The sequence below is a fragment of the Salminus brasiliensis genome, chromosome 13 (genome assembly GCF_030463535.1).
Source record: "Salminus brasiliensis chromosome 13, fSalBra1.hap2, whole genome shotgun sequence".
Classification (NCBI taxonomy): domain Eukaryota; kingdom Metazoa; phylum Chordata; class Actinopteri; order Characiformes; family Bryconidae; genus Salminus; species Salminus brasiliensis.
Window position 1 is genome coordinate 28250377 of NC_132890.1, and position 20310 is coordinate 28270686.

General features: G+C 42.3%; 2 protein-coding genes across 2 annotated transcripts; one reads left to right on the forward strand and one right to left on the reverse strand.

Moving 5' to 3' along the window:
• The first annotated feature begins 42 nt into the window (after nucleotides 1-42).
• Nucleotides 43-7179, forward strand: LOC140575548 (fibronectin type III and SPRY domain-containing protein 2). The gene is made up of 13 exons (XM_072695931.1): nucleotides 43-112; nucleotides 745-985; nucleotides 1618-1713; nucleotides 1982-2215; nucleotides 2717-2739; nucleotides 3189-3310; nucleotides 3827-3985; nucleotides 4222-4356; nucleotides 4519-4663; nucleotides 5288-5421; nucleotides 5713-5845; nucleotides 5928-6104; nucleotides 6778-7179. Exons 2-13 carry the CDS (start codon nucleotides 746-748, stop codon nucleotides 7028-7030), a joined length of 1851 nt encoding a protein of 616 aa, XP_072552032.1. The 5' UTR covers nucleotides 43-112; nucleotide 745; the 3' UTR covers nucleotides 7031-7179.
• Nucleotides 7180-7199: 20 nt separating this feature from the next.
• Nucleotides 7200-14355, reverse strand: LOC140575547 (KH homology domain-containing protein 4-like). The gene is made up of 14 exons (XM_072695930.1): nucleotides 14228-14355; nucleotides 12861-13158; nucleotides 12025-12144; nucleotides 11766-11845; nucleotides 11371-11423; nucleotides 11069-11283; nucleotides 9345-9553; nucleotides 8961-9021; nucleotides 8764-8821; nucleotides 8356-8600; nucleotides 7950-8063; nucleotides 7750-7811; nucleotides 7578-7666; nucleotides 7200-7477 (listed from the first exon to the last, which is right to left on the reverse strand). The coding sequence occupies exons 1-14, from the start codon at nucleotides 14242-14244 to the stop codon at nucleotides 7332-7334; spliced, it is 1767 nt and encodes a 588-aa protein (XP_072552031.1). The 5' UTR covers nucleotides 14245-14355; the 3' UTR covers nucleotides 7200-7331.
• Between the last annotated feature and the right edge of the window lie 5955 nt (nucleotides 14356-20310).

The window sequence follows — 20310 nt, forward strand, 5'->3', positions numbered from 1 at the left end:
CTATATTTGGCTGCTGTCGGGGCATGATGGTCTGCAGGAACACAGCCCTGATAGAGACTTATCTGCAGCAGCTCTGAGTTTAGGAAACAGAAGCTCCTTAATATCAGAGCAGGTGAGGAAGAGTTTATTTACATTAGACATGATCAATCCATCAAAATCTGTATTTGAAAGCTCTCTTTTTTATAAGTCTAATGGTTTTTACTATTTGTGGCATTCATTTTGAGTATTTGAGTATTTTACAACATCCTAAGTTCAGTATTCACCCAAAGGGCGAATCAGAATTCAGAACTGGTATAATAATGTTTATAACATATTGAAATGTTTTTCATGTGTAAAATTAAACACATGCTGTTTCAGGGAGACAAGCTCTGTGAACTCATTCATTAAGATTTAGCTTACAAAACCTGGCTTACTCGTTCTTTTCTCACATGCCTCAGTACATTGTTTGTTGTTCGCAAAGACTAATTTTTTTTAAGAAACTCCTCTGATCTGAGCTGATCTGAGTTAAACAAAGCTGATTAAAATTGGCCTGAGCTGATCTGAACTACACTGAGTGTTTCAGATCTGAGTTGAACTAACCTGAACTAAGCTTCCTTTAACTGACCAAAGCAGAACTGATTTGACCCGATCTAAATTGAACCTATCTGAACTGATCTGAGCTTTTCTGAACTGATCTGAGCTTATCTAAACTAAATTGGCTGTGTGTGTGTGTATGTGTGTCTGTGTGTGTGTGTGTGCATGCAGAATGGATGTTTATGAGATGAGGGGTCGGCTGCAGGTGATTGCAGAGGAGATGGCGGTCAGTGAGGATGAAGAGGGTGAGGGTGATGAAGAAGCGTTTGTGGTGGTCAGTAAGCGGCCGGTGACCTCTAACCCCACCGCCTCCTCTAACACCTTCTGCAGCGACTGCGGTACCCCTGCACACTCCGGACAACACACACACCACAGGGTGGTCCCTCTGCCAGAGGCTGTGCAAGACATAAAGGTCAGAGTGGCCAGGACGCCAACAGAGACAGAAAAACCACTAAACATAATTTCATTCATTTAATTTTTCATGCATTCATTTTTACATTTCATTAATAATTATTTCATAATCTTATATACTGTCAGTGGTTAGAACCTAGTTAAAAAAACAATACTATTAATAAATATTTGTGAGAAAAGTTCTGTGAAGGTTTGGTTATTTAACCATTATTTAACCATATTGCAAGGATTGCTGACACAGATGTGCAAATGCGCACGCACACACACAAACACACACACACAGCTTGTCTTGTCCCTGTAGAGCAGCACTGCCTATAGAATGGAGCAGTGAAACTGTTCTTTGGATGCTCTATCCAGTACTTTTGGAATGATTTTGGGGACCACTCACTAAGGCTCTTGATGCTTGAATCAAATCCTCACAGCAGTGCTCCAAAATCTAGTAAAAAGCCTTCCCTGGACCGTAGAGACAGCTACTCCAACAAAAGCAAGATCAACACTTTTTAGAAGAAACAATAAATAAACAGGTGTCCATATACATGTGTCCATATAGTGTACACTAATCATCTAGAAAGGCATAATCTTTAACTGTGTATGTGTGTGTGTGTGTGTGTGTGTGCGCGCGCGTGCGTGCAGGCAGACCTGGGTAAGAGCAGTAGCCGGCTGATGGAGAAGATCAGTCAGATGGAGAACTTTGCAAGTAACCTGGAGGAGATCTTTATAACTGTGGAGGTAAAACTGTCCACACACACACACACACACACACACACACACACACACACACACACACACACACATAGGTCAGGGCTAGACAGGGTCAAAAAATCTAATCTACACTGTATATTAATATTCCTATTTTTATTATTATTAGTAGTAGTAGTAGTAGTAGTAGTAGTAGTTCTTCTACTAGTAGTAATAATTCTATCTGTTCCCAGGACCCTTTGGATCATACAGTGTCTCTAAATGAGTGTGTGTGTGTGTGTGTGTGTGTGTTCTTCAGGAGAACTTTGGCCGTCAAGAGCAGAACCTGGAGCAGCACTACAGTGATGTTCTGCAGACTCTGTCTCAGAGGAACAGTGAAAACAGCACCACCCTGCAGGACCAGAAGAAGCAGAAGCTGGAGGCGCTGTATGGTCAGCTGGTGGCCTGTGGACACTTGCTGGACACGGGCAAAGAGCTGATTGAGCATGCACAGGAGCTGCACCGCTGCCCCAACAGAAACGCCTTCCTGCAGGTCAGAGCCAATCAGAAACTGCCGACCACAAACCCCTCGTGAATGATTCAAGTGATAGTTCAGTTAAAACCCTCAATTTTACCCTAAATATAGCCTATCAGTTGAGACAGATATGGTGCTACTTTAACTTTAAATCAGAGCTAGAGGCAACTTACCCGGTAGGTGGGGTAAACTGCACCAGACTGAGGGCGAGCTGGAACAGTCAATAAAAACTCTACTAACTGGATCAGATCAGTGAAAACAGCTGTTTTCAGAGCTGTTGTGAATGTGTATGAGGGGGTTCTCATAGTTTACTTTGGGGTCCTTAGTTTTAGTAGCAGTGTGTTAAACTAACCCCACAGTGAGGAGGCTGTACTTTAGCCTGGCTAGCTCTCCCTGTGAGTTACTGGTCTGCTTAAAAATGGTGCTCTGTTACACTCACTAAAAGAGACATTCAAATAATATAGGAGTCATATAAATCTATGTAACTGTATCTCTCTCTTTCTGCTTTCTGATTGACAGGCGGTTATGCCAGTCATTAAGAGGTAATTGGCAATGATGCATGTGAAGTACTTATACAGTGCCTGTGGCTGCATCCCATTAATTACTACACACTAATATTATAAGGTATAGACAACATACTAATGCTAATAGTGCAGTCTTGGCACGTTACTACACACAATAACAAAAGGTACTAACAGGAAGTGAGGAAGCATTGCTATGCCAACATACATCACACTGCATCATTATCTGCTGTGAGTAGCTCCTACAATTGCATTGCGTAATGCATTGTGGGATATTACTGTCCATCATAACCACACTCAAAAAACAACTGTTCTTGAATATTTGAGCATACTTTTATCAGTGCTACACACTACAATATTTACTACATACCACATCCTCAAAAACTAGGAAGTATTACTAATTGGTTTGCAATTGAGTGTGTGAGTTCAGCTCTCATATAAACAGTAACTCAATTATTCTGTCCAATTAGAATCGAGGAATTTGCAAAAGAGGAGGTAGAGCTCAAAGTGGGTGTGTCTATGGAGTTTACCACACCCGCTGTAGACCTGAATGGCGTTAAACAGATGATGGAATCTATAAATGTGGTACCAGGTGAGTCTGTAACAACTCACACACACATACATCAGGGGTGTGTAATGATCTAAAACAGGTCAATGTAGAGATGTTAAATTTAAGTCTGAGCTACACTGTAATATAACTGGTGAATCATTTAAACTTGAATGGCCTGTGTTTGGGCCCATGCCTAATTCATCACTGTGTGGCCAAGTGTTTGATTTTATACACCTGAATTCAGTGATTAAGAGGTGTGTCCAAATACTTTTGTCTATATAGTGTAGCTAGGTAGGTTTGCTAGGCCATGTGTTTTACCATGATGATTTTCTCCTGATCAGCTTATAAATAGCTGAATGATTGAATGTTAGCTAGCTTGTCGGAGATGTTTACACAGTACTTCCCACCACAGACAGAAAAGACTAACCAGTGGAATCTGTCAAAACTAGATAAAGATACTGTGTTGAGTTGTGCTTTATGCTGAGTCGTAAACTGGCTTTAACAGTGTGGTTTGTGTGTGTGTGTGTGTTTGTGTGGGGTTTTTTTTGTTTGTTTTAGCTCCCTCTGCTCCGGTGATGAACCCCCAGGTGGCGAACTCTGCCACAACGTCCTCTCTGCGTGTGTGCTGGAGTTTATTCTCTGACGACACCGTGGACTTCTACCAGCTCTACTGCCGCCAGATCTCTGAGGACATCACCACGGAAATGGAACAAGATGGTAACCATGGTTACTGATATCACATCACACCACACCACAGCAGGATAACCACTGTTACTGATACAAACCTGAGGGTAGCCCAACTCTGACCTGAGGGGAACCATGGATGCTGACACTAACCTGAGAATAACCAGGGTTACCGAGATCACCTCACATCACAGCAGGATAACAACTGTTAGTGATACAAACCTAAGGATCGCCACGGTTACTGATGAGTGTGTGTGTGTGTTCCTAAGTGTCAGTGCGGAGGGTGAAGGAAACACACTGTGTGGTGAAGGATCTGCTGCCAAATGCTCAGTACGAGTTCTGGGTCACAGCTACAAACACCACTGGAATCAGCCCCACCAGCGAGAGAGCAGTCTACATGACTGGTACACACACACACACACAGTTTGATAATCTTTCAACAATGCTGAAGTTGCCATTCTCATCTGCACCCTTAAGTGATTAAGTGTGCAGAAGATGACTTCGGCCTTGCCTGGACTGCAATTACTTATTAGGTCCCTAAACTGTGTGTGTGTGTGTATGTGTAGTCCCCTCTCCCCCTATCATTAGACCACAGGAGTGTGTGAGCTGTTTGGAGGCAGCGCTGGTTCGGTGGGACTCGGGGAACACTAACCCAGTCGATTCCTACACGCTGGAGCTGAGCGAAGCTGATACACACAGCAGTGTGACCGAGTGAGACACACACACACACACACACACATACACTCACACTATGTACTATCTACATACAGACCCCATCACAACACTAGTGAGTACATACACTGCATCCCAACCCACATACCTGCCCATGCCCCACTCAAAATACTGTTTAAAATCTCGACTTGTCAGACACACACGTTCACAGTGCCACTGTCCATCTCGGATCAGGCCGAGACCAGAGAAGGCCGTGGCACTTCTGGCCAGTGTTGCTTTGTGGCTTCTGCGTTGCATAGTAGCTCTAATTTGCATGTGTGGATGTAGCAGAGAGTGATGTTTACAGACGAAGGTTTACATACACTGTATGGACAAAAGTATTGGGACATCCACACATTACACCTACAAGAGCTTTTATGACCTCCCGTTCTAAATCCGTAGATATTAATATGGAGTTGCAGCTCTAACAGCAGGTTTTAGAACTCCTCGACCCTGCTCTAAAACCTTACATGGTCTGCCACTTCATGGATGAATTGCTGTGGCTCTTTACAAAATGATGATTTCTATTTTGTATAAAAGTCAAGTAAATGTACAAATGACTGCTTTCTGTTTTTATTTCATTCATCATGCCAACTTTTTTTTGTGTGTGTGTGCATGTGGCAGGTCCATTGTGGCGATTCCCACCTGTGAGTGTTTGGTCCAACTGCAGCCATGGACACGCTACATAATCTACATCAGGGCAGTTAATATAGGGGGTGCCAGTGAGAGGAGCCCACCAATTACCATCTCTACCACAGGTACACACAAATTTACAAATTCAGTTGACTGTTAAGTGATTAAGCTTCATGCTTTAGGCCCAAATAGTAATGGAGCTTTGTGTTTTAGACCCATTTACCCATTTATCTTTGTGTTTTAGGTCCATTTAGTGATGTGACTTTGCAATGAAATTGATTTTAGTGATTATTAGTCTAAAATATTGTGTTAGTACAAACACAAAGACCATGACCAGCTAATCTTGAGCAGACCAGTATGTTCATGCTTGATGTAAAAAAAAAAAAAGACATAAGTGAGAGTCTGTGTCCATGCAGGTACATTTTTCCATCTGCTAAAGGAGACAGCTCACCCCTCTCTCTCCGTATCACCTGATGGGTCCACTATGTTCTTCTTGGATGAGGATCTTCCACTCAGCGAGATGGTGTTCAGTGACAGCACGTTCTCCAGGTCTGAGACAGAGACAAGACACAAACACACCTTTCCAGGCGGGGGTGTGCAAATCTGACCCTGTCTGTCTGTGTGTGTGTAGCTGTGTGGCCGTGCTGGGTGATCTGATCCCGGTCCGAGGGCAGCACTACTGGGAGGTTGAGGTGGATGAGTGGGCGGAGTATCGAGTTGGCGTGGCCTATGAAGACACACAGCGTACCTCCTACCTAGGCGCTAACGCCACCTCCTGGTGCATGAGACACAGCCTCACACCCTCCAGGTGAGACAGTTGCCATGGAAATCCTTTATCTTAGCACAGCTGGATTAGTCAGTGCAGGCATCTGATTACAGTGATCAAGCTGAGGGTAAGGAAAACGGTGTGCGCACACACTGTGTCCAGCTTGTCTGAACTCGTCCTCATGTGTCCTAAATTGCAGTTTAGGTTTCAAAGCTCACCATATGAGTTCACAACCAATAAACCCTTTTTAATGTTGTACTATTCCTTGCCATCATGAAGCCAATGGATCGCTGAAGGTTTTTCTACCTGGTCAATTTCAGGCCAGACTGCTTTCAGAACAAGGCACAGTACAGGGCAGCCAATCAGAACAAAGCCCTCTTACATATACCAGGCCAGAGTTTCATGCACTTCTTTGGCATTTTCATGGCTTTGTGCTTTCCTGCTTCGCAAATGCTGTTTCTTATCTTTTGCTGGACGTTCCAAGGTGCACCATAGTGGTTCTAAACATTACTCTGTATTTAAAGGTTAACATTCAACCAGCTTTTATAATCAGTGGTTGAGATTAACCATTTTATACCAGACCACTCTGAACCTGGTCACTATAGGTGGTGGTGACAGAAACCAAATGTCAATAGTTTGTCACAGTGGCATTTATTATTTTTATATATATAATTTAAAAAAAAAAAGTTTAATTTTTCACATTGTCTCTCCTCAGACACAAGTATGAGTTCCTACATAACGGCTGGAGCGCAGATGTGCGGATCACAGTACAGCCGCTCAGGATAGGAGTGTTTCTAGATTATGAGCGTGGAATTCTGTCCTTCTACAACTCCGATCTCCGTCAGCACCTGCACACCTTCACCTGCTGCTTCCACCACTACGTTCTGCCCTGCTTCGCCCTGGACAAACCTGGAGCGCTTACACTACACACAGGCCTGACCACTCCCAAATACATCACACATCCCTAAACACAGCGACTGAGCAGGACGGCTCAGGAAGGTCCTTAAATTTAAGAAAGGCACAATATAAATTGACAGACTGATGAGCTGAATGATTATACACATATGCTTCCGCTATTCATTTGAATAAAATTCACACTTTCCAGTAAGAGAATGAAATAAAAGCCTCAGACCCACCTGAGTAACAATTAATTTTATTATTTCTGTATTCCATAGGAACAATTTCGCCATTTTCCAAAACCTGAAAAGTTCAAGCCGAGAGATCCAGTGGGGTCTTCAACACTGCTTTATGCTGTTCGCATATGTACATCTATGCACTGTTCTTCCTCCTGTTCTCTTCTTCCTCATCAGAGGAGTCTCCTCCATATGGGACAAGCCCTGATAAATCCGTGGACACCTTTGGCTTCTTAACATCCTCTTCGTCATCATCATCATCCTCCTCCTCCTTCCCCCAGCCTGAGCATGCGAGAGCACAAATGATAAATGAACACGGTCTAAAATGTAGGTATTGCAATATAAATTCTTTAGGGTTGAATGGTTGGTTCACTTGCAGTACCTGTATGGGACAGCGCAGGTTGCTCGGTCTCTCTCGGTCTCTTTCGCACAGCTGGGAGCAATGGGATAGAAGGCGGGGGCATCAACACCCTACACACAGATGTCACAAACCTTAAAATACAGACTCCCAACAATAATGCACAAAGCAGGGGTGAGAAAACAAAACATCTTACCCATCTGATTTACTGCCACCTTCAGGACTACATTCATTCTCCCTCACTGAATCAGGCTTATTCTACCGGGTAGAAAACACAAACATACACAATTGAGCATTTATTTCTCAAAGAACTGTGCCTTTGTTCATTTTCAGCTGGAATAAGCAGCAGACCCTCTAAAAACAGGCGTCAACATCACGACTCGCAAACGTCCCTACCTCGGTCTGCTCTTTCTCTTCTTCACCGTCTTCTATAAAACGTCTCTTTGGGCTCCTGGAGTCTGGAGGGCTGAATGAGGTGTTCACTGCAGACCCTGATGAGCCACTTTCATCCTAACAACCACACAAATCAAGTGTTCAATCAGGGTGTTTAATACCATACATGTATAAATTGATACACATGTGGTTAGTGTGATGTAGAAATATAACACAGTAAAGCCACTGCTGAAAAAAAAAAAAAAAAAAAAAAAACCCACAAAACTTTTCTTATCATTTTATTATTTGCAAACTGACAGTAATCATCAACACACTCCAATCCTAATATTGTTACATTAAAAATGGAATCACTAATTTAAGATTCTGCATGTAAAGAAAATGAGAAAAATCAAACATGAAAGAGACCAACCTGCAGCAAGAAGGTGGATGATTGGCGAGGGCAGACAGGGTACTGCACCATACCCTGTGTGGGTCCAGGGGTTTGTGTGTTGGCACTGGTCTGGCCAGAAGGTCCGCTGGCTTTGTTCCAGTACCCACCTGCAGCAGGGTATGATGGGTAAGCGCTAGCATAGCCATTAGTTGGGTAGCCGTACCAGGACTGACTGCTGTAGCTGCTGCTGCTGCTGCTAGAGGAGTAACCATGAGCTGGATATGCTACAACACACAAACACACACATTTAAAAATCACACTCAAAAAGCTACTAATGCAATGTCTAAGGAGTCCACAGTCTACACGGTCATGAACCCAAACTCTAAATCTGGGATGTGGGTATAAAGGTAGGTGGGATTAGCAGTGGTAGGGTGTAAAAAGCGTCACCTTGTGCAGAGCCTGTGGCCGTGTACACAGACAGCATGCGTGCATGCTCTGCCCGCACCTGCAACATAAACACACTTCCATTAGCAACTTAGGTTCACCACTGAACCCACCTGAACTCAATGATTAAAAGATGTGTCCTGATACTTGTCTATAGTGTATGTTTAAGCAAATCTAGAGTGTTGGCGGTTCACACATACCGTTTCTAAAAGGCTCTCACAGAGTTTCTTGGCTGCTTCCAGTCCAGGAGCATTTGGGTGGCTGTAAAGAAAAAGTAGTTCATCATTAACTACACATGCATCACCAGGGAGCTCTTTATCCTGCTGCACTCCACAAACATCTTGATCATCTGTTTTCAATAAGAATGAAAATGCAATATCTAAGTATTTGAGTGCCACTAATCCAAGTTACATCATTTTTAGAAAGAAAATTATACATGTTTCAACTCCATTAAGAAATAATTTTGTTTATATAATAATAATGTTTGAATTTCAGCCAGATTACCCATGAATATTGGAATATTATCTATTTTAGAACAGAAAGAGGTTAGAATTCCTATTCCGCATGAGTGTAAAGCTCAGTACCTGATGTACAGATAAAGCGGTTCAAAGGACTCCCTGCGTGAGGCTTGCTCGATGTATCCAGACCCTTTCCCCCGGAGGAACACACGCGCCCCTGTCTCAGTCTGGATGTGCTGCAGGTATGTACCGTTTGGCCCCTCCACCTTCTCGTTCACGTTGAAGGACGGCAGCGACTGGTCCAAGCCTACAAATATCTTAGTGTGGACAAAACTCTGCAACCAGCACCAGAGGCACATCAATTACACTTTACACTAACACTAAGCCACACCCCCCAATTAATAACTGAACACTGAGCTCAGCCTGAGGCACGGCAGCAAGTCACAAAAACCTGCAAGAACGGTTGTTATCCTGACAGACTGCCGTGTACAGCGTCTTCAGCTGAAGATCTACACAACCCTAGTCTTAAACTGATGCTGCAGCTGCGTGTGAAACAATAACAGCATCAAACAGACTGCTAACGCCTAGACAGACTAGTCCATCTAGTCACAAGTAGGCCGGGAGCAAAAAGTGAGTGGTGAACTACTAAACCAGCCATTGTAAACTCCATTCGCATCCTTGTCCTAATTTCACTCCTCAATGAGCCTCAGGAAGCACCACTAAATATCACATAAGTAGGTATAGTCAACCTGTCAGTAGATAAAGCCTCAAGTGGTTCGTGGTCTGTATGGTTTGATTTGCTGTTTCCAACACAGAAAGTCTGGTATTGTGGTGCGATTCACATGAATGTTTGCTTCCCGTTACAAAACTATGAGACTAGACTGAAGTTGAGACACCTCAAAACTCAAATTCTACACCAGGAGACTGCGATTTTCTGTTGATATTAAATAAGCCAATTTATACATCAATTTTATATAAAAAAAATGGTAAATCATTGTGATTAACTGGTAAAATAAAATCGAGGTAATTAAATGGTAACTGTTTATTTAAAATCTCCATGTTAGTTTTAGATGCAGGTCTAGACAGACAAGAGTAACCCAGAAACAGATACCCAATAAAACGCTGATTACATAAAATCAGGGCTGTAAAATGCAACATCCCATGCTACTTTGTGATTTGTAAAAAAATTTTAAACCATACCCAACCTGCTAATTATTCTTCATTATATTCATTTTAGAGAATATATGTAAGGCACCAAGTAGACAAGAGCAAAAACGTTCGTTCATGACTGGCCAGAGTCAACCATCATCAAACCTAGGAGCCTTTTATATTCCAGTATGCAAATACAGGCATTCGTCTGGTAAGCAGGAGGTTTCAGTCCCTTCAGCTGAACCAAACCTAAAGCACACACTACAGCTTGCCCTAAAGCTGTAAACCGTTGCAAAGTTACACAGATGCAAGTTACTGCAGTGATTTCAGTAAGGCTTTATTGTGTGGTATTATGTTCACTGCAATTCAGCCGTATGTATTAGTACATCTACTTAAAACTTACAAATAAATAAAAATAAATAAATAAATAAATAAAAACACATATGGAACTCCTGTAGTACAGTCTTACAGTTTGGGATTCACTAGGGAAGTAGTGAAATGAATAGTGGTGTGTACAATGAAAAGAATGTGTGAGCAGAAGCAGTGTGAAGGCAGGAATTTTGAGCTCCAGCCAGTTTCTCCCTGCTGCTCCTTCTGCTGTAGGAGGTGAGTATCAACAAGAGCCACATGGTCTTCACTGACTCTGCCTTCATTAACCTCCAAACACATTCAAATGTGTTGGTAAAGTGCGTGGTACCTACCCCCGAGTGTGGAGGCGGGGGTCTGTGGGCAGGCGTTACTGGGGCATTCGGTAGGCGTGCGTTGGCGGGCAGATGAGGCCGGAGGGGCTGCGCAGGGGCCACTGGGCGGGGGGGCTGTGGGTAAATGGGAACTGTGGGCATCACTGCTGGCTGCTGCCCTCCAGACGCCCGTAGAATGTCCTCTGAGATAATCTCCTTAATCCGCATTACTGCCTCTGAAAATAAAAGAGAAGTCAACCAGCTCTTAATAATAATTTTAATATTTTATTCCAAGTGTATGCAATAAAATAAAGTACACATACTGTTGACCTCGTCCTGAGTACGGCCCTGTACATGCAGATAAAGAGGCCTCTCCCTTTAAGGGACAGCAAAAAAAGAAAGACAATAACATTAAAGGACAAGTTCACACACCACAAACCCCACATACAAACAGACCAATTCCAAATGCAGTCACTTGGGATCCGCCAAGACATGCTTGGTATCGGACACATACTCCTTTAGCTTACAATGGTGGGTAGATGCTAGCCTAACATTGCTAAAAACACATCTGTCATCTGGAGTCAATGAGCAGCCATACTTTAGATTTCCATTTTTTTTTCTTGTCAGACTGTTCCAGTTTAGCTGGATGCCTTACACATAAAGAAGGACATTTCCTATTTTTAGGTTTCAGTTATCTGGACAGTCATTTTGAACCTACATTCCTGTACTGCTAGATTTGTCAGCATCGCTCATGTAGAGGCCTTTAGTGGACACCACTGCACCGCTGTATAGTCGGATCTGCAGAGAAGAGAAGAGAAGTGTTAAGGACCAGATTTTACCCATAGAGTACATACAGTAAGTGATACAGTATAAGAAACCACTTAAGCAGGTCTATGGAGGAACAATTTCACAGTTTGAAAGTGTGACAATTTAGCACTTTAAAATCAGCACTGATGATCAGTTCCACTGAAACAGACCTCTTCCTGGGTTTTGCCTTTAGTGAGCAGATTCCTGCAGTTTACTGGAACATCATTAATGTCCACTTCAGTGACCACTATCTCCTCGCTGCTGACAGGCTGCGGAACACTGGACGGCACCTGGACAAACAGACACACAGACACTTGAGCATACACAGCTAAACAGAATTAACTTAATTAGTAAACAAAGTTAATTTCTGTAAAATAAAAAGGTGGCACACGTGATTTCTTAATAGAGGAATCCCACAGATTCCCACATTTTTTCTGCACAATTCTCTGGTTAAGATGTGACCAAAGTCACTCCGTAGTTTGGTATGAAATGGCCCGTTGTAGAGTAACTTAAGAGTTGTAATTGTTTAGTGGTTGTGAATGGAACCAGATATCTTAAGTTCAATGCCTCTAAAAGCACCCTACTAATGTTTATTATAAATGATTTTACTGTAGTCTTGAGAAGACTGTGGGTCCAAGTTGCGCTTTTAAAAATCATTAGAGTAAGATACATGACTTTTGTGTTTTTATATTTGCCACCATTTTACCATCCTTAACATAAGACACCCAGAAAACAAGTGCAGGTTTACAAATGTTTGGATTATAAGTAAAATAGCTGTGTATGCTGTAGCCACAGCATCACGCAATTCATCACAAATGAAATCAGTCAGCAAGTTTCCTTACAATGAAACATCACACCGGACCCACTCTGAATAGGTTTCCCCTCAAACACTGAATTATGTGAAAAATGAGAAATCTATAGTTCCCCTTGTACACAATTACAGCAATATCCTTTACTGGCAAATATGGTGAACATCCAGCTGTAGATCTGTGCAATCTGGCGTTACCTTGCTGGGTAAAGGCTGCAGGGGTTTGAGCTTTCCTTTGGCCATTAGCATGGCGTTAATTTTAGCTGCCATTGCAGCCGCCATCTCCACCCCTCCCTGCGGCGAGTCGTTCCCAGGGGTGGCGGGCACCACCGAGCCTGGGGGTCCTGATGCAGAGAACTGCATACCCACCCTACCTACTACAGAGTTGGCAGGAGCCGAAGACGTGTGAGGTGAGTGTGTGTGGGACACATTTCCCAGAATGCCCTGCAGCATGTCTGCTTTTGGCTTGGGCTGATCCCATCGACTGTTTAGGCACCTAAAACACAAACAAAAGACAGTCAGCAACAGGGCTTTACTACATACTACAAGGGTGGGAAGTCTAAAACATATCGGTTCTGTTAAAAGATTAATCTGAAGTTTCAGAAAGATTTTTTTGCCTTCTTGCAAACTGGATTCTGCTGCACCTGAATAATAAATAATAATAATAATAAAAAAAATAAAAAACACACACACAAAACACCAACTTTGACTACCATCAATCAAATGACCAATAATCCCAGTCAACGCCTAGGACTTTACATAAGAGGACTGCAGTTAGTCTTCACCTCAAACCCTCTCCTATCTAGAGTAAGCTCAGGCTACACTGAGCGCATAATTTGCTGTGTTAATGTAAACAGACGCTTTAACTAAATGAATAAAAGACATATTTCCAACAAATGTGTTAAATGTGTTTGTTTTCAGAAGCCGCGGTGTAGGCCGTGAAGCAGCGAACTGGAGTAAGAGGCAAAGGCGGGTTTGTGTGCAGGACAGTAGGCCGCGGCTCGGGCTGGGAGGCGGCGGCCTGTTCAGCATCTGCATCGAGTTAACGTTACTATAGGAGGGCAGTATCGGCGGGACTCTTAGCTCAGAGAGGCCGCTTTCACACCCTCCATCTGCCAGAGGTACTTTAAACAGAAACCACTAAGCAAAATCAACATTTAAAGATAAAATAAAACACAAGCCTCCACAGGCTACAGCTAGCAGCCAGCTAGCGGCTCCGCGTTCGCCTGAAACTCACACACACACACACACACACACACACACACACACACACACACACACACACACACACACACACACTTCAGCACAACGCCTCAAATGATAGCTAGCTAGCTACCTGTTCCTTAGTTACAACGATGAATAAGATTCAGGAGTCTGCATATTTAACGCTTAATCTCTAGGGCCTGTTGAACCGTTCGAGCTAGCGAGCTAAAATGTTATGCTAATGCTAACTAGCTACAAATAACTTTACCGACCTGTTTGTCGGTCTGGTTTAGCTACTAACGCTGCACAGGTAGCTAGCTAGTGTAAAACTGAGGGGAAAGAGTCAAATAAACGAAACTCACGGTGTCCCCGATGCCATGTGTGATTGCTGATATTCTAAAGTGAAACGAGGCTTCAGACAGAACCGTGCTTCACTGCTAACCCGGGAACGCAGCAGCGCTTCACTGACTCGCCTCTTTAGAACTGTCCGGCACGATGAACCGAACCTCCCGTTGATTCATTCGATTCGTTCGATTCACCAAATAGACTCGTCGTGCGCATCTCGCCCCTTCCTTCACACTAGCTCATCATACTGTGTTTACGTGGGTTTACAAACCTAAAACAGTAACTCTTCACTCTCGTACGACCATTTTCCAACCTACGGAACCCATAAAGTATCAAGATTAATAAAACATTATATGCATACAAACATAAATTATGAAGATAATCTAGAGTAAACTAAAGACAGCTATTAACAATAAACTCAATCCGGCTCACAGTATGCTGCCAAAAACAAACATTACTAAAGACAATGAGAAAACTGTAAAAATAATATGACAGGATGCTGGTGTCACTGGACTTAGAAGAACAGAAGAACTCATCCTTGTCAATGATCCCTCTGTTAAATGTCCTGGGCACCTTGGTTTGCAAAAAAGAACACAGAGAACCATTGAATAAACAAAGGAGCTACTCAGATCAGACTCACTGAGTCAGAAATTCAGAATATGTCATTAGTCAGTAAAACTGAGGGGTAGCTCTTATGAGCTGTGTGTGCTGGACTCCCTGGTGATCTGGACATCTACCACACTTAAGTTTCGTTGTTTAGTTTAGCATAGAGCTAGCGTGCAGGTTTAGCCAAAATCTGCTTTATTTATGTTTCTGAAAGCAGATGTGGTGCTGTGTCTTTCTTTAGTTTAAAATGGAACACATCACCAATATAGAAAGCCCTGCGAGACTAGACAGTCAGTAGCTTTTACAACTGCACAAACAGATTTGAATAGCAATAGAGTGTACTTTAGTGCTTTGTTGTCAGCTGCGTAAAAGCGCGCCAAATGCGTAAAAAGGCACCACACGCGTAAAAGCGCGCCACATGTGTAAAAAGGCACCACACGCGTAAAAGCCCACCTAATGCGTAAAAAGGCACCACACGCGTAAAAGCGCGCCACATGTGTAAAAAGGCACCACACGCGTAAAAGCCCACCTAATGCGTAAAAAGGCACCACACGCGTAAAAGCCCACCTAATGCGTAAAAAGGCACCACACGCGTAAAAGCCCACCTAATGCGTAAAAATGCACCACACGCGTAAAAGCCCACCTAATGCATAAAAATGCACCACACGCGTAAAAGCGCGCCACATGCGTAAAAAGGCACCACACGCGTAAAAGCCCACCTAATGCGTAAAAATGCATCACACGCGTAAAAGCCCACCTAATGCGTAAAAAGGCACCACACGCGTAAAAGCCCACCTAATGCGTAAAAAGGCACCACACGCGTAAAAGCCCACCTAATGCGTAAAAAGGCACCACACGCGTAAAAGCCCATCTAATGCGTAAAAAGGCACCACACGCGTAAAAGCCCATCTAATGCGTAAAAAGGCACCACACGCGTAAAAGCCCACCTAATGCGTAAAAAGGCACCACACGCGTAAAAGCCCATCTAATGCGTAAAAAGGCACCACACGCGTAAAAGCCCACCTAATGCGTAAAAAGGCACCACACGCGTAAAAGCCCATCTAATGCGTAAAAAGGCACCACACGCGTAAAAATGCACAATACTGGTCAAAACGGACCACATGCGTATAATGCCTGCAGTGCCGAAACTCGATCAGAGCAATCGGACTGAAACCACAACAGCTATAGAGCAAAACTAACATGATTACTGGATATGTCTCACATGTAACTTGAGTAACTGTCTGGTCTTAGTGTAGTCTTAGAGCAAATGACCAGTTTCTGAATCGCTGAGTGTGGCTGTATGCTGACTGAATACTGCAGAATTCGTTACAGCATTTAAAGAAGATGATCATTTCAGTGCTCTTGGCAGATTAATAAAAGACAGCATTTGTCGTTGAGTGTATGTCAGTTCTTTGTCGTCTTTTCCTCGGAGTTAAACAAAAACGCTCGAGACGGGTAAAAAACAACAAACTGCGCAATGATGCACAAAAGGCGTAAAAGCGCGCCAGATACATAAAAGCGCGCCAGATACATAGGTGGGCTGGTAAAAAAAAAGTCCAGGGCTGAATTTAGTTCCTAGTCCAGCTCTACTGATAAGACGTGTTCTTAGCTCGAGGGAGTTTGGTTATAGCTGATTATATATAGGGGTTAGCATAGTTGAATCGTTTGTGGCTTATGTAAATGTTAGCTCTCCACATTAGTTGTGCTGAGTTATGGTGATGACAGTATATGAACACATTTCTCAGCTTTACAACAAAGAGAGAGAAAAATAGCATGTCATTAAATGTACTTCCGTTTTGTGTTGTCTTTCACACACAGTTTAAAAAACGCACCAAATTGGTAAAAATCAACAAAATGCGAAATTATGACCAAAAGGTGTGAAAACGCCAAAATGCGTAAAAGTGATCCCAATGCGTAAAAACGCACCAGATGCAGCGACCAGACTAAAACCACAACAGATATAGAGCAGAACTAACATGATTACTGGATATTTCTCACATGTAACTCAACTATCTGGAGTTCAGTGAATATTTGTTATCATTTTCCAGGTTCAAACGAGATCTTTGAGTTCTGTCAGTTGTCATTGGTAAACAGACAGCGATTGACACATGCAAAAATACACAACAATACAAACTGTGCTGATGTTGGATTTTCTCAACAGCTCCAGTAACTGAGTCAGCTCAGCTGCTTTAGGATTTTTCATACCTTTCCTGTTGGCTCCTGGTATTGTCTATTTGCTCATTGGGAAGGTCCGGCTCCCTCAATCACCGTCAGCGTGTAGCCTTCCCATCTGGATACCTTCTCTTAGCTAACCAGCTGGGCTTCATGTATGAGCCGAGTGTTTGGTCATAGTTTTGAAGTTTGTAAGAGCAGGTGGTTGGTTTCTGAGTGTGGCTGCGTGCTGGTGGAGTACTGCGGTGTTGGTCCAGCATTAATATGAGATTATGTTGTCAGTGCCTTTATCAGGTTAATGAAAGAAACCTAAAAAAAACAAAACGCAGGAATGTTTAATGAAATTAGTTTTGATTCACCTTCTGTTAAAATAACTGAATAGTTTCAATGGATGAATTAATATAATTATATTATATATATATTGTAATTTCAGTTTGTGCATTTCTACATTTTGTGGAGCTTAGTGGCGCTTAGGTAAAATACAACTCTCCACATTAGTAGCGATGCATTTGGGTGGAGATAGTGTCTGGACAGAACTGGCAACCTCACAGCACATAGAGAGGGAAAGCACTAGATGGGTAAAAAACAACACAGCGCATAATGATTCACAAAACTGGTAAAAACGCACCAGATACCTAAAACGCACGCAGTGCTTAAACTCCCCAGAGAGCGCTCAGTCTAAAACCCCAACAGCTATAGAGCAAAACAAACATGGCCACACCTCAGGTTAGAAATATTGTTTAATCAAATGTAAGATTTTTAATAAGAGTTTTAATAAAAGAATGAAGACTTCCAGAGATGTTCCGACCTAATTTAGAAAGTTTTAGGCTCGTGACTAAGAAATATATTAATACAATTAAAATCTCAGTTTGTACTGAATCAGAAAATGAACTTTAGGAAAGCTCATGCAATGTACTAAGTGAGAGTATTTAGTTTATTCAAAAGTAAAAGCTGCACTTGGTTGTAGAATATTGTAGACCATTCAAAATGAATATATTTAGGTGTAACCGACTGTAAGTTGGTCCATGGTATATTTTTTCCATTGATCAGTTCCGAATATCCCAATCCTGTGTCTCTCACGTTAGAATGTGACACAATGTGAATCTGGTAGTTGTTCTTTATATTTGTTCATATATCAGAATGTCTTGATGACTCCCTCAGGCACCATTGTCATGTAATTATTTCCTCTGGGTACCTTCTCTTTGATGGGTTGAGTAAAATAGAACTTTCTATGTTAATTGTGCTGAGTTTTGGTGCTGAAATGAGTTTGTTGACCTTACAGCCCAGATAGATAAAATAAGCATTGGTCATTGAGTGTACTTCAGTTTTGTGCTGTCTTTCACACACAGTTTAAAAAATGCGTAAAGATGACCAAAAGGCTGAAAACGTAAAAATGCGTAAAAACTCGTCAGCTGCGTAAAAGCGCACGAAATGCGTAAAAAGGAACCAAGCGCACAAAACGCGTAAAGCCCTCCACATGCGTAAAAACTCCCCAAACTGGTCAAAACGCACCAGATGCGTATAAAACATCTGCAGTGCCGAAACTCCCCACAGAGCAATCAGACTAAAACGCAACAGATATGGAGCAGAACTAACATTACTGGATATATCTCACATGTAACTCAATTATTTTAAGGTTCAGTGGATGTTTGTTATTTGTATATTTGTTTGTCATTTTCCAGATTCAAAAGGGATCAGTGAGTTATAATCCTTGAGTTTAGTCATTTGTTTTTGGTAAACAGACAGTGATTGGTCCATGCAAACTAAATCAGCTGTTAAACTCACACTTTGCCTCACTTTGCATACTGGGCGTGTCCTGCTTCCTAAGTCACTATCTTGTAGTAATTGGCTCTGGATTCCTTACTTGAGTTGTTCTTAGTTGCGGTACGTTTTAAGCATATGGCTAAAAAGCATCTTGCAATAATTGTATTTACAGTTTATGCTGAATTATAAAAGTTAATTAGGGTTTTAAGTAGTTTATTAAAAATGATACTTGTTTTTTTTTGGTTGATATTATGTATTCCACAGGCTTCCACAGTCATCTTTCTGGGTACCTTCTCTTAGCTGATCAGCTGGGCTTTAGGTATGATTAAACTGTTTGATCATAGTGTTGAAGTTCGTAAGAGTGAATAATCAGTTTCTGTTTTTCTGAGTGAAACTATGTGTTGGTTGAGTGCTGCCGGGTTCATTCTAGCATTAAAAGGAGATTATTCTGTCGGTGCTTTTAGCAGATTAATAACAGCCAAGAAGTAGAAGACTAAAACAATATTTAAAAATGTTGCTTCCAGTCTTTTGACCGACTGCTCATTGTGGGTTATTATCACATGCTGTTTTCACACTCACTCTTTTTGAGCAGAAATATCTTCCTTTCTTTCCCACTTTTTCACACCCAGGTTTTCTCTTGGTTTGGTTTGTTTTCACACAGAGAAAATTAAGTTAATTTAAGTAAACTGAAATTAAAATTGGACCAAAATGGTCCAAAAGAAAAAAGAAAAAACATACACAAGAAAACTCTACGCTTATTGGTCAGATCTGTCAGGGGAAGAAGCAAGAAGGTAAATACAGGAAAAGGTGCTGTGTCCCAGACTCGTGCATATTGCTGTGCAGTTTAACATAGAGCAACAGCAGAGATGACATTCGTGCATAGCCATAGTAATTACCTGTGCAGTATACAACATCAACACTTTGGGAGCTGTCCTGCTCAAACTAGCAGAGTACACCTGATAATTTGGTTGGATCGAGGTGAGATCACGTTCTCACCACAAACAAATCACTCCAGAGTTTGTTTGACCGAGACTAGCTGTTCTCAAGGGTGCAGTTGTTTTGATCAGCATCCGAGTGCGGTTACTCAGTGTTCACACCTGCCCAAACAAAATGCACCAAAGGTGAAAACGAACCAGGGTCAGATTACTGTTGGGCCCTTGAGCAAGGCCCTTTACCCTCTCTGCTCCCCGGGCGCTGGAGTTGGCTGCCCACCGCTCTGTGTGTGTGTACTCACTGCCCATAACACGTGTGTGTGTGTGTTCACTACCAGATGGGTTAAATGTGGAGGACACATTTCGCTGTACAGTGTACACTGTACAGTGACAAATACGTGCACCTTTACCTTTACTAAAAAGCACAGATGTGAAAATGCAGTTAAACTCTTTTTGGGTGAGTGAAGAGCAGCTGACTTTACAGAGAAGCAGCTGTAGAAAACTGTATAGTCAGATTCATCCAGAGGTTGTTTTGAAGGGAAACGAGGTATCGCTCATTAAAATGAAGGACATTGCAGTTGTGTTTGGTATCTGAAATTGTCTCTTTAGTTTTAGGGCTGGAACCA